At 41.4% G+C, this 14,314-nt stretch overlaps 2 protein-coding genes across 2 annotated transcripts in view; both read right to left on the bottom strand.

The window, feature by feature from the left end:
- pof1b (POF1B actin binding protein) overlaps nt 1-83 on the bottom strand; it is a 25,034-nt gene extending 24,951 nt beyond the window's left edge. The window contains exon 1 of the mRNA XM_017492700.3: nt 1-83. This exon is cut by the window's left edge and continues 558 nt beyond it. The gene's annotated coding sequence lies outside the window, so the exon portion shown is untranslated.
- Nucleotides 84-1,560: 1,477 nt separating this feature from the next.
- slc25a14 (solute carrier family 25 member 14) lies at nt 1,561-13,585 on the bottom strand. The gene is made up of 9 exons (XM_017492698.3): nt 13,449-13,585; nt 12,774-12,872; nt 12,105-12,243; nt 10,373-10,467; nt 7,699-7,784; nt 7,059-7,154; nt 6,566-6,690; nt 5,998-6,211; nt 1,561-4,698 (listed from the first exon to the last, which is right to left on the bottom strand). Exons 2-9 carry the CDS (start codon nt 12,835-12,837, stop codon nt 4,657-4,659), a joined length of 861 nt encoding a protein of 286 aa, XP_017348187.1. The 5' UTR covers nt 12,838-12,872; nt 13,449-13,585; the 3' UTR covers nt 1,561-4,656.
- Nucleotides 13,586-14,314: the final 729 nt, after the last annotated feature.

Raw genomic sequence — 14,314 nt, 5'->3', positions numbered from 1 at the left:
ACAGTAAACAGCTCAGCTAAGCTCACACGGTGACGCGGCGCGACGACGGTTTCTGTTCAGAAGTCCAAACAAACTCGGAAGTTCAACCTCAGGAGCGACGTCTTGTCAGAGGGCGGAGCCTGAGCGTGCGCGTGGGCGTGGGCAGGGCGCTTTTCTCCGCCCATCACCGCTCACCAGTCTGACACCTCGTAGGAGGCGGGGCTAACAGGTGATTCTTTTTGAACCGTTCAGAAACACACAGTTGCCATTTTAATAGGAAACACGTGTAACAAAGCCATGCATCAAAACATCACCTGGTCTTTTGCTTGTTTGTTTGTTTGTTTGTTTGTTTATTTGTTTGTACAGTCTTCACCTGTCCAGTTTTGGTGAACCTGCCCCTCTGTAGCATCAGATCCATGTTCTTGGCTGACACAACCGGAAGTCAGTAAATGTGAAACATTGATCAATCATATTAACAGATCCTTTATTTGTATTTGGGTTTTTGTTGTTGTTGTTGTTGTTGTTTTTTTAAATTAGATGCAGTCAAGTTGATATTATTTATATTTTTCTCAAACTGCTGACATTTCGATGAGTACATTTTGCTGCTATATAATTTAAATAAAACGCCCTGAAGTGAGAATTCAGGAACCAGTGGGAGTTAAACTACATGCATTTATTATTTATTTACTTACACTTTTTTATATAATATATATATATATATATATATATATATATTCCTTGCAGGTGAAAAAAAGTGCATTAAAAACTGTATTTAAAAGGTTAGAGAGAGCATTTCTTGGTACTTCTTAGTACTCTCATTGGTTCCTGACTTTGACCCCACCTACATCATCATCTACATAAAAGTGATCATTATAACACTACATCTTAGTTACCACACTAACTGCGTTATTTGAAAATAATAACCTGACGATATAAAAAAAAATAATAAAACCGCACGTCACGGTGTCACGAAGTCAACTCGTACAATATTCACTTCCTTTCTTCGCAAGTGTAATAATAGTAGCCTAGACCAGCTAAAACCGCTACATTTATATAATATAAACATAATTTACACGATTCCATTCGTTCGGACATGCAAAGTGATTCACCTGACTCGCTTTAAAAGAGTCGTTCAGAACAAAACGACTGGGGAGTGAATCACCGGACGCCACAAACAGGAAGTCCATCCGTGTTCTGTACCGCTTATCGTACAGGGTCGCGGGGAACCTGGAGCGTATCTCAGGGTGCATGGGACACCAGGCGGGGTGCCAATCCATCGCAGGGAACACTCACGTACAGTACGGACGCTTTGGACATACCGATCGAGCTTAACGTGCAGGTCTTTGGACCGGGGGAGGAAACCGGAGAACCCGGAGGAAACCCCGGCAGCACGGGGAGAACGTGCAAACTCCGCACACGCAGGGCAGCGGCGGGAATCGAACCCCCGACCCTGGAGGCGTGAGGCGAACGTGCTAACCACTAAATGGTGTCAGGTATAATATAATAAAGTAAAAAACATTCATGTACAAGGAAATAAAACAAAAACATCACAATCATGAATAAATAAATAAATACAGCAGATTAAGTCATTTAGTTTTATTGTCAGGTGCACATTTAGATCATACAAAGCAAAATCAGCCACATAATAAACCTATAGCCAAATTTTCATAACATTGAAACGAATAAGGTTAGGTAATGACATGTTCGCCATTAGAACCAAAAATGACCAAAGATGACCAAGACCTTAGTCAGGACACGTGGCTGATCTTCATGAGAACAAGGTATCAATGTAGCAAAGAGATGCAGGTTCAGACGGTCAGACGACCCGTGTAAGGTATGTTGTTCTCCATGCAGGGTGTGAAACGATGGATTTCCTTCGAGATCCATTAATCATGCTCATGAAAAGGGAGGGGGGGGTAAACAATGCTTGAAGACAACACACACACACACCAATAAAATATTAATCTAATCGCAGGTTGTATTTGAGCACATGTGAACCAAAAAAAAAACAAAAAAAAAAACAATCTTGAATATTTTTTACAAAAAAAAAAAAAAAAAAAAAAAAAAAAAAAAAAAAGGTTTAACATTTATTTTTCAAAACAACGTGCACAGAAAGAAAGAAAAAAAAGTTGTATTTACTCAAAGAAAACCGAAAAATAACATAAAATAAAACCAAACCCACCCAGTAAAGCAAGTGAAAAAGATTAAACGTGTGAACTAGCCCATGAGTCTTGGTCTTGGCTGAAGCTGGAAACAGGCGTTATGTAACGGTTAAGCCGTGTTCGAGAAAACACCACGAGTCTTTCACTCGAACTCTTAAAGCAAGACGGAGTGAAAGAGAGAGAGAGAGAGAGAGAAAAAAAAGTCATGACAGGATCCAGGCATTACGGTGACCCGGGTGACCTTTCAAAGACGGACTTATCATTATGGAGGAGAACGTCATCAAATGACTGGAGTGAAAGAAGTTAGAGAAGATGAGCGTTTCCGTCTCCCGTCGTATATACGCCCACTTTTACGTGGAAAACCGTCGAACCGGCTCGCTCGTGAAATCAGCCGATCGTGCGGCACGACGCGTCGTCTCTAGAGTTTAAAACAAAACATCGGGTGATTAAGAAGTTCTGAGGGTCGGAGGAGGACGGCCAGACTCGTTCAAGCTGACGGGAAGGCTACGGTGACTCAAATAAGCACTCTTTACAACCGTGGTGAGCAGAAAAGCATCTCAGTCTTAATAATAATAATAATCATAATAATAATAATAATAATAATCATCTCCTGGTTGTTTTCCAATCCTCAGCTGGCCAGTTTGTGTGCACTGGAGCTCCGTCAACATGCTTTTCTGCTCACCACGGTTGTAAAGAGTGGTTATTATTACGTTACCGCAGCCTTCGAACCAGTCCGGTCTGATCTTCTCGTCAACAAGGTGTTTCCGCCAACGGAACTTTACGTTTCTCGCCGTTACGGTTCCCAAGTCTTACGAGTGAAATTCCCAGTACATCAGAAGTCTCTGAACTGGCACCGACAACAATGCCAAAGTCACCGAGATCACCGTTTTTTTTTTTTTTTAAACATGCACTGAATCTCCTGACCCGTATCTCCTGCTCTGACGTGACCGGCTGATCGTACGATTCCACGAACGAGGCGCTCGAGCGGCCGGGCATCGCTCTTAAAAGAACTTACACGTGAAGACTGCGGTGATGAAAAGACGTACGGTCTGGTCTGTATGGCGACGTTGCGAACGGGCGTGCTTAAAAGTTAGTATCAAAAGCGCTCATGCAAACTGTTTAGGACAAACGTGTTCGTGTTTCTTATAAACTCTACAACAGGCAGGCAGATCGACCGCGACGATGATTGTGCAGGCACACAAACCCCCCCCCTCCCCCCCCCCCCAAAAAAAAAAAACAAAAAAAAAAAACACAATCTAGCTTATATCCTTGATAACGATCGTACACTATGGAAGCAAATCCATACGAAAGGTTTAAATCTCATTTTCATTGCCAGAACAGCGGAACGGAACGGAATATTTTAAAAACACGTTTCAGAGAAAAATGCTTGGAGATCAAACTGAGCGGGACGGAAGAGAGAAGCTGGAGAAGATGTAACAGTACCGATTTGTCACATTTTGAAAGGGTTGTTTTTTTTTTGTGTTGTTTTTTTTTGTTTTGTTTTGTTTTTACAGTACACTTTGTTTTGGGAGAAGAAGAAGGAAAAAAAAAAAAAAAAAAGATGCTAATACTATCTAATGTACAGCAGCGTAATGTACATCACACTACATAAAATATGATACATTGCCACACATGCTTGTATACAAACAGATGTGTACACACACACACACACACACACACACACACAGACACACACAGCATAAAAGACTGCCAGGACCCTGCAGGACAGAAGTGCTATCGGTTCTGTGCGTGTTTTACAGAACATTTTTACTTTTAGCGAGGTTATTACACAAAACTGCGATTTGGGCGGAGCGATATTTGGCAACGAAAAAGTCCGAGAACAAAAAGAAACGCCGAATCTGCGTAATGTTCAGAGCACGGTCATACACTGGCCACGTACATACAATCTACACGCCGCTTAAAGGTGCTCCGGTAAAGCTAATCCGGGCAGGACGCTCTTAATCCAACACAATCCAACCAGTGCATTTGCCTCAAACACATCTCTCACACACCTGGGATATATAATAATAATAATAATAATCACTAACGATGCTACTAAAGCCTCAAAACCCCCACCGCCTCGTGCACGTTCTGTTATTTAGACGTAGTGACTAGCTGATGGAACGTTCCCATCTTTGTGCTGACCTCAAATTTAGCTGCCAGGATCGATAAAGCAAGGCTTTAGGTGCAAAATCATGGTGCAAACTCATTTAAAAAAACTATTTAATGCAAAAAAAAAAAAAAGAAGAAAAAAAAAAAAGGACCAACGTGTAGGTATAATATATATTATATAAATATATATTACACACGCACACAAACAAACACACACACACATAGAACCCAAACTAAAACATTGAAATCAGTGTACACATTACATGGAGGGATTGTGAATGAAAGGGTAAAGGCAGGAAGGGAGGCTCACTTGCTCCCTGCCCCTCCCTCCCTTCCTCCCACACACACACACACACACACACACACTTTCATCCAGTGGAGTGTTGCGTCGTCTGTGGTTCGGCTATAACGGAAGCTTCTTCAGCTGCTCGTAGGTGATGAAGAACTGAAGTCTCGGTCAAGGATTTAAACTGCGTAAAGGTCATCAGGTCTGACACGACATTATACCAGAGTACGCCAAAGAAGAGCGGTCCCCCCCCCCCCCCCCCCCCCAACCAAACAACAGCCCCACGGACCCGGAACGAGGCGTTTCGCGCTCTCAGATATTAACCGAAGTCCCACGCCCCTTCACTCCGCCCCCGCGCCATCTCACATGGCTTTGTGTCACGATAAACGAAGTGCGTTTCATTAAAAACGGCAAACAAATCAACGCATGTTCGACTCGGCTAACCGATTAAAAACTTCATTGTGAACTCACAAAAAAGTTCACTGTGAATTTGATTTGATATTTTTTGTTGTAGGACTTTTATCACTCGGTTCTAGCACGCAGAATAAACTCGGCTGTCTGGCCCACATGAAAGTTTTTAAGCATTTGACTTACAAATTTTTATTTTTTTTGCATATTATTTCTATTTATAAACCGCTTCACTCGTGATAATACATTCGATGCAAATACTGCTCCTGAGGTCTGCAAGCACAAGCAACAGAGTCAAACTCCTCGACTGCACTGTACAATACATCTAGCGGACTAAATTCTGACCTCTAGTGGACAGTTGATAAACTGAAATCTGTTCCAAACAAACCTGCATTAGAAGAATTCTTTCTTAAAGGTTTGATTAGACTTGCTTTTAACTACACGAACGTGTACGTGAGATGGCTGCCACGCGTATCCGGCGGTCATCTGTAGCTTCGCTCGTGTACATCTTCAGAAATGAATGCTTTAATAATAATAATAATAATAATAATAATAATAATAATAATAATAATCCCAAAGTAAATAACCAAGTCAGTATAGCATACTTGTGTACGATTCTGTCCGTTTTGCGCACCAGATTCATCTGGATTTTCTAGATCAGTAAATAGTTTTGTATGTAAGGGTAGAGTTTTCGATTTGAGAGACACAGATGATGACAACAATCACGACGACGGCGGCGGTGGCAGTGGCAGAGGCAGAGGAGGACGGTTTTAAAGAGAAACAGAGCTCGTAAAATCGGTAATCGTTACAGTTTGTCTGATGAACAGAGATGTTTTGACTCTGGTGTGCTAGTGGACGTCGCTTATAATCGTCTAGATCAGACGACACCAAGCTTCTTCTGTTTTAGTCGATCAAGAACTTCTTAAGGCAGCGATTAAATGGTCAGGTGGACACGAGGTAGACCTCCAGGAACAGGGTCGGTGACCAGCGCTCTAGATATATACGAGATACTCAATTACAATTACTTACGAAGCAGCCTTAAAAGGATACGATGATGTTCCAGGGTCCGAGACGGAGCCAGTTGGGCCAGAAGCCCTTGTACAGAGCGAAGAAACCTTCGTTCCTCCACGTCTGCATGAGTCCGTCCAGCGTGCCTTTATAGAGGAAGTTCCCGGACAGCACGCGCTGGTTCATCATCCGCGTCCTCACCACGTCCACGGGGTTGGAGGCGAGCGCTCCTGCCAGACCACAAGCAAAACTGGAACTGCGGAGATAAAAACCGGGACGTAAAGCACTAAGTCTACTGACTATATCAACTGAACGCCACCAGGGGTGGGAGATATGACAAAAATATATACGCTCGTATCATATTTATAACGACGTTAAAGATTAAACGTTTAAAAAGTACAAAATTCTAACATTGAAATCAGCCGTTTCCGGTCAGTTTGTTTATATATATATAAAAAAAAAAAATTTAAAAAAAAAGAGATATCTCAGATAAGTCTACTGCGACACACTTTATCGTGTCATCGATACTAGGGTATCGCCCCAGCCCTAAACGCTACACACTATATGGATTTCCTGCTCGAGTCCTGACGTTTCCTGAAGTGCTACGCACATGAAATGAGTCAGAACCGTGTCTCCCATCAGGCCGGAACCAATCAGGTGCTTCTTGGTGATGTCGTACACCGGGAGCTCGACTCCGACCACGATGGCGGCTCTCTGTGCGGTCGGGATGACGCCCTGAAACACAATTCGGCGGTTAAGTCTGTTAACAAAGCTAGTCCACGAGCAGCGTCGGCAAAACATACACCACTACAACGCGTCGCGGCTAAATACTAGACGTGGTGCTGATCTGATCTCAGCCAAATTAAAATCTAAATAAAACCGACATGACATTAAGATGTTTTTTTTTTTTTTTTTTAGTTAGGTTTGATTATTCTGATTAGGTTTATAAACAACGCTAATCTTCGACGATATAAATCAAGACACACTGCGTTTAGGGATCATTTCTACGGTCTGTGCATCAGTCGTGGCTCTGTACTGAACGCGGCATGCGGTTTAAAGTTCATTCTCACGAGTATGCAAGTTCTCTTTTCTCACTTCCTCACCCTGTAGAGTCCTCGCGTGCCCTCCGTCTGGTAGATGTTGATGAAGTTGGCCATCATGCTGCCTTGGAGCAGACTGCCTTGAGCCTGCATGCGAATCTGCACAAAATGCATGGAAAAATGGCATTAAATTAAATTAAATTAAACGCACTTAGGTCTCTGGACGAATAACGCAATTCCTCTTACACACTAGGACAGAGGAAGAAAAACCTCATACAAGAAACAATATTCCAATTATTCAGGCGTAAATACAGGTTCTGACCAGATTGAATAGTCTATAAACCTCCATAAAGTCATTAAATATATATATGACCATGATCGACGCTTAGCAACGATTTCCAGATTCGTTAATTGAAGAGCATGTTTTTAACATACATTTTATTCTTCATAGTTACGTTTAATGTTCTAGAAAAATCGGCAAAATGAGATGCGAGAGTTCCTGTTTTCACTTTCAGTAAAGCATCTGCTATTTTTTCTCTCTCTTGAAGTTAATAAGATCTTGTCGTGTTCCCTAGAAACAGTTAGAATGAGTTCAACACATTCTAACCAATCAGAATCGAGCACACAGCAGCACTGTGGTAAAACAGTTATTTTATTTTGTCCTTCTTGTGTTTTCAGGTTCAATCGGAAGTTCGCGTCTTACCTTCAGCACGTCTGTCGGGTTCGCTAAAGACGAGGACAGCACTCCGGAGACGACGCCACAGAACACGTTGATGACCATCGTCTCATCTGCAAGCAGCAAACACAGCGAACGCTTCAGATTCCCGGTGTCATACAGACACGCAAACAAAATACCAAAAAAAAACCCCACGTACAAACCGCTTCATCGCCCTGCTGGAAAATCCGACTAAGATTGCCGTACAAATACCCGTGTCTAAGCCGTTACTATAGAAACAATAATGTTGCAACGCGTTAATAATAATAATAATAATAATAATAATAATAACATATCGTTCACGTTTTAGCCGGAAATACCCCCGTGCTGTTACACAAACATCAACACACACCTTCTGACCAATCGGATTCCAGCGTTCAACCATGCTGCGGTAAAAGACGATATCACATCGCTATGCTTTTCTGAGATATCACGAATATCATGATCTCTTTCCATGTTTGTTTTTGTTTTTTTTAAATACATTTAATTGCAAACTGACAGACGTAGCTGACGTGGTGGTCAGTAGTAATGGAAATCTCTCTCTTTTTTTTTTAACATTTTTATAAATTATACCAAGTGGCATGTATGAGATTTTCGATTATTGTACGAGTTTTATTTTGCAAAGCTCCCTTCAGACGTTTCATACAATATCACCGTTAAATACTCATTTTTGTCTGTAAATGACTTTTTAATCGATATTTAAATGAAAAACATTTATTTTTGTAGACGTTAAACCAAGTATGATTGTTTTTTTGTTTTTGTTTTTTTAAACAAGTGTATCGCTGTCAATCGATATATCGTGACGCGTATCGTGTATGGAGAATCGTGGTATGATATTTCGGTCATATCGTCCAGCCCTGAAGCTAACGATGTTTGCTAAACCGAGTAGAAATGTGGGTGAGAAGTTCTGGCGCCCGGCGACAGATAAACGGCCGCTTTCGGAAAGCTCTGTTTGAACGGCGCGTTAGTGACGGTGGACGCACGACGCTTTAAGACCCGTGAGTCACGACGTTAGACTCGGAGAGCGAGGGGGTGATGGTGAAGGTTAGAGCTTTTAATTCAAAGCGCATGGAGTAGTAATAAACATTTAATTAACCTACTTTGTAAGAAAACTTTGTATTTAAAAGACAACAGAATATTAAATTAGCTGATAATATTAGGCTGCTATAGACAGACTGAACGTTAGGACTAGCGCTACACGAGTCGGCCATTTTGTTTCTGATTTTGTTTAACCTACAGCTTGATGTTCAAGATGATACATAATGTTCTCTCTCTCTCTCTCTCCTTCTTATTATTATTCAGGAACAACATAATGCTGTTTTCAGACTTTCATAACACTCGAGTTGCTGTTTAAACAAAATGCAAGACGAGGAAATTTATTTTAACCAACACATTTAGTATGTCAGGTTTCGATGAAAGTTCCTTCATCATAACAAAATAAATAAAGAACACACTGGTCAAACACGTTAAGATAAAACAAAACGACAACAACAAAAAAAAACATTTAAAAGCTCACATCTTCCAGAATGTAACAGAAATGTTTTTAAGTAACTTGCATGCTTAATGGGGGGGGGGCACAAACTTTTGCACTACACTATATCCCATTCGATTGCACATTGTAATAGACTTAACAGAGTCCTGACGATTAAAGTAGTCTCAAATATGTGTCTCAGATTATGCTGGGGTGTGAAATCTGATTTTAACCTCGAGTAGGGGTGGGGCGATATGGCACAAATATCGTATCACGATTCCCAAAGACGACAATAATTCCATTTATAAAATCACTTAAAAAATTTTTTGTTTTTTTCTACAAAGTACAACATTTTAACATCTTTAAATCAGCTTGGAATTAATAGAAAATTTTATGTGATTAAAAACACGAAGCACGATATATCAGAAGAGCGTATTGCGACGTAATTCATCACAACGTGGATATGATACAGTCATCTCGACCCCGCCCTTTACAGTCCAGTCGTATCGTTTCATGGCCACCTCCGTTTTAAATATTAAACGGTATACGACTCAATCCACAGTTCGTGGTTCTTTCTACCACCTAACGAAGAATCGAGCACAAATATACGGAGGATTCTGATTGGCCAGGGCAGAACTGCTGGGGGGGGGGGGGGGGGGGACCCAAAAGCGTACATTCGTGGACTGAGCCGTACGAGTTGGCGAGAGATTGTTTATTATTTCAGAAATAAACAGAGCAATCTGATTCCACAAACAAGCAAAAACTACGCAACTCATTTTATTTGATATTTGCGTTTATTTGCTGTTATTGTTTTATGTTTGCGCGACTTGTTTATTAAATAATTTGCAACAAAATCACCCTCAATTCAATTCCGTTTAAAAAACCTACCACTAGGTGGCACTAATGAGCAACAAACTCGAGGTTATCAATTCAGCTACTGAATAAACGTGCTAACGAGGTCATTCTACATTAGAAGGCTAAAAACTAAATTCGAGGTTCTCCTTCGTTTTGGTTTTTTGACACCAGCAGGGGAATGCGCCGCTTCCGCCGTTACCCAAAGTGAGCTCGAGACTCCTGGTATACGTGAGAAAACGAGTCATATTTACGCACACACACCACAGCCGCCAACGTTAAACCGATTCGACCGGATGAAGTTTAACCAGGCAACGGAGAACGGATTTCCGTACTCACCTTCAGGACGGCTCACGAATAATTTCTTCAGCGTATTGTACGTCCCGATCTTAATCGTCCCGTACGAGGCTTGCCTTAGGAGTGCCGGAGAAATCCTTCAACACAGAAAATAGACACCGTGAGTACAGTACACCGTCCAGCTTTACGACAAGGGTTCCCATGTTATTAACGAATTATACAAATGAATATTAGGTGCATTCGTGTGTTACTATTTTGAAATGTTACTAGGAGTGACTCGAATCACACTCGTACAGTATGTACTGTTCTAGTACTCAAGACTAAGCGATTTTCCTATCACAGTTAGCGTTTGAAGTTTTGCATACCAGCCTTCTTGATTTTCTAGACTAGTTAACACTTTTGTTCGTAAGGACAGTTTTGAAGTTGAGACACGGTTCATGACAACCATCACGACGACGGCGGAAAGTTTTTAAAGAGAAACTGAGCCGTGTTTGACTTAGAAACCTGATTGACAGGGATGTTTTGGCTCCGAGTACTGTATGCATCTTACTAACATCGTAAAATTACCAACTGTTACAGTGGTCCTATATTATAAATCTGGTTGTTTTTTTTTGGTTTTTTTAAATGTAGCATGGTCAAACAAATTCGTCACGTTTCCTCGACGAACTTGCCTTTGGACAATTTGCGTTTGAAGTGCCGTGTGTGCGTTTTGAGATGCTTTACTGCTCACCACGCTTGTAAAGAGTGATTATTTTAAAATTACTATTGTACATCCTTCCTGGCAGCTCGAACCGGTCTGAACGCTCTCCTCTGATCTCGCTCAACAACAAGCTCACGTTTCCACCCGCAGAACTGTCCGTAGCTCGCTCGGTGTTTTTTGATTCTCGCACCATTCTGTGTAAACTCGAGAGACGGTTGTGTGTGAAAATCCCAGGAGATCAGAAGTTTCTGAAATACTCAAACCAGCCCCGTCTGACACCTACGCCACGGTTAAAGTCACAGAGATCAGACCTTCGCTTCATTCTGATGATTGATGTGAACATTAACTGAAGCTCTTGACCTGTATCTGCATGACTGTATGCGTTGTGCTGCTGACTGGATAACCGCATAAACGAGCAGGTGTTCCTATTAAAGTGGACGGTGAGTGTATCTCCTAGACCAAGAAAGGGGATCATCATCCAAACTAGTGACTACAGCAAATAATTTCAGAGGTAATTTTACATTCTGTTCCCTTTAACACGGTCATCTTTAAGCACTGGAAGCACACTGTTCTTGCCAGGAACTTATCTGTACACCACATGTGCTTTTAACATCATCTATTTTTAAATGATTGCAGCTAGGGTGACCGATACGATATACGGCTCGTAAAATAGAAGCGGAGCTTGAGGACGGTCGGCAGAGGAATCCAGGAACCCATGAAATATATTTACACCGAATTACTGCTCGTGTGACGGTCGGTTCTGTATTTCCCCATGTTAAAATCCGCCGCGGAATTAGTAAAGACATCAGGAGTAGAAATCCCAGAATGCAAAGCGGCTATACGCAGCCATGGCTGCGTCGGAGATTCGACCCAGCTAGTCGGCGATCTACACGACGACGAGACGATGCCGACTGCGACGTCGGAAAGAAATCTGAAGCTTTTGAAAGCGTATCCGAGCTGAGCTGATCCGTAGCCGAGTTGCATTGTGGGTAACGTTGGAAAACAGACCAGAATCTGGAAACGGCACGGAGTCTCTGTTGAACATTTTAATCGATCGGATTCGCATGTTCTTACCCGGAATACAACGCCCGGATGCCTTCTTCTCGTCCGATCCTGAGCAAAGCGTGGAACATGCCTCTGTAGCGGACCTCCATGCACTGAGACTGGCCTTGGACCTGGAGCCGGGTTTTGGTCAAATCAATAGGGAAGGTACCTGGAATATATATTTGTCAGAAGATTTCATGTCATTACGGGCACTTCAAACGACAGAAAATCCCGTACGACATTTGAGATCAAGGGACACCAGTTCTCCGAGAGGGAGGGGCATACGCTGTCTCTCCGGTCAATCACAATCACAGGCGACGCGATCCGATCGTGGATATGCGGAAGAAGGCAGACAGCGCTTGGCCTTGGACCTGGAGCCAGGATTTGGTCAAATCATACGTACACATATATAGATAAACATATATATTTGTTAGATTTATGATCAGGTTTGATGTAGTTAGGGTGATGCACGTGCACTTAAAAGGACAGAATATCCTGTGTGGCATTAAAGATCAGGGACATCTGATGAAATATACGAGCAGGACTGAAATTTGAGCTTTGCATCACTTTTGCATCACATCTGCACACATCAGACATCCGGATGTGCTTTTTCCACCAGACTTAACCCCTAATGATGTTGCCATAGTGATATTTATCATGATATCATCATCATCATCATCATCATATGCACGAGCTCACCAAATTCTGCGACGATCGATGCCATTCCTCCGTACACAAACGGCTTCCAGTTCAGGTTGGCCATTTCCGTGGAGGTCCCTTCAGCCTGGTGGAGGCCCACTAAAAACAACAAGAAGCCAAAATAGTTTAAAACAAGCTGCTTCAAACGCACATCGTAAAACATCCTAGAGCCGGTTATGAATACGTCCAGAGTAGAGGGGTGCAGAGCCTAAAACAATGTTCACCGGGGGAAAAAAAACCGCATTAGAAATTCATGACAGCGCCATGGTGGACCGTCTACACCGTGATTGGCTGATCACGCTGTCTATCACCTAACGCGCAAACGTGATTGGTCCGAAGATCTCGTGTTAGAGCTGCTTCCGTTTTACGGCTGTGTTTTTGATTGACAGCGGTCCTCTAATTTCTCTCCCAAACCTCATCAATCCTAATCAATCCTTATTTGGATTACTAAAGAAAAAATAAATAAATAATAATTGCATTTAAAAAAAAAAAAAAAAAGTCGTTCCACCAGTGAGCGTTACATCTAGCACGCTAACAATGCTACTACATTCAACTAGTGCACTTAGCTGACCGCTAACCTGCTAAGCTAACCCGTGTCACACCATTAAAGTATGAAACTGCGCTTTTTTTTTTAAGCTGTAATATTTATGGCACGCGGTAATATTTAACACATACCTGATAAGAAGTTGTAAAAGAGCTCTTCGCTATTTTATATTGGACTCCATTGACCTTGCAAGAAAAAATAAAAATAAAAGTAAGAATGCTCCACTTAACACCGCAAAAAAAAACTTCGCGAGCTTACCACTTAGTTTTCATTTTTTTTCACCAATCGGGAAACGACGGGAAGTGACGTTTACCGGAAGTCCAACCCGTTTTTCTGAGTGACGCAACACCAAAGTCAACCTGAGCTCCTAAAAGATTTTTTTCCGGCACTTATCATTTATTTAAATATTTACATATTTTTATGTTAAATACAAAAAAATAATAAATGTATACTAAATATATATAGTGACAACTAGTATGTTGACTAGTGAACTAGTCAAGTAGTTAACTAAAGCTAACTAGTGACAGTGTCAAATAGTATATATAAGTTGACACTGTCACTAGTTAACTTTAGTTAGCTACTTGACTAGTTCACCATTTAACGTTAGATTGACAGCTAACTCTAGTTTGCTACTTACCTTTGTTCGCTAGTTAACCATGGTTTGCTAGTTGATTTATTATTTATTTATTTATTATTAGGGCTGCAAGTAACGATTCTTTTTTTTATAATCGATTAGTTGGCCCTCTTTGGGTTCCATTTGAGATGATCTTACCTTTCACAAATTAATACACTAGACCAGTGGTTCTCAACCTTTTGTGAGCTCTGGACCCCTAGCATATTACGAACAATCCACAAGGACCCCCTCACTCCACAACAATTATAGGCTGTATATTTAACAGCCATTTCTATATATGTTGCTTTATTTTATTAATATTTAACATGAATAACATTAACATTGGACATTTAAAATTGAATCAAAATATTTCAAGATTTAATT

This window comes from Ictalurus punctatus, chromosome 18 (assembly GCF_001660625.3).
Source record: "Ictalurus punctatus breed USDA103 chromosome 18, Coco_2.0, whole genome shotgun sequence".
Taxonomy (NCBI): domain Eukaryota; kingdom Metazoa; phylum Chordata; class Actinopteri; order Siluriformes; family Ictaluridae; genus Ictalurus; species Ictalurus punctatus.
The sequence above is the reverse complement of the archived record's forward strand: the minus strand, read 5'-3'. Positions and strand labels throughout refer to the sequence as shown.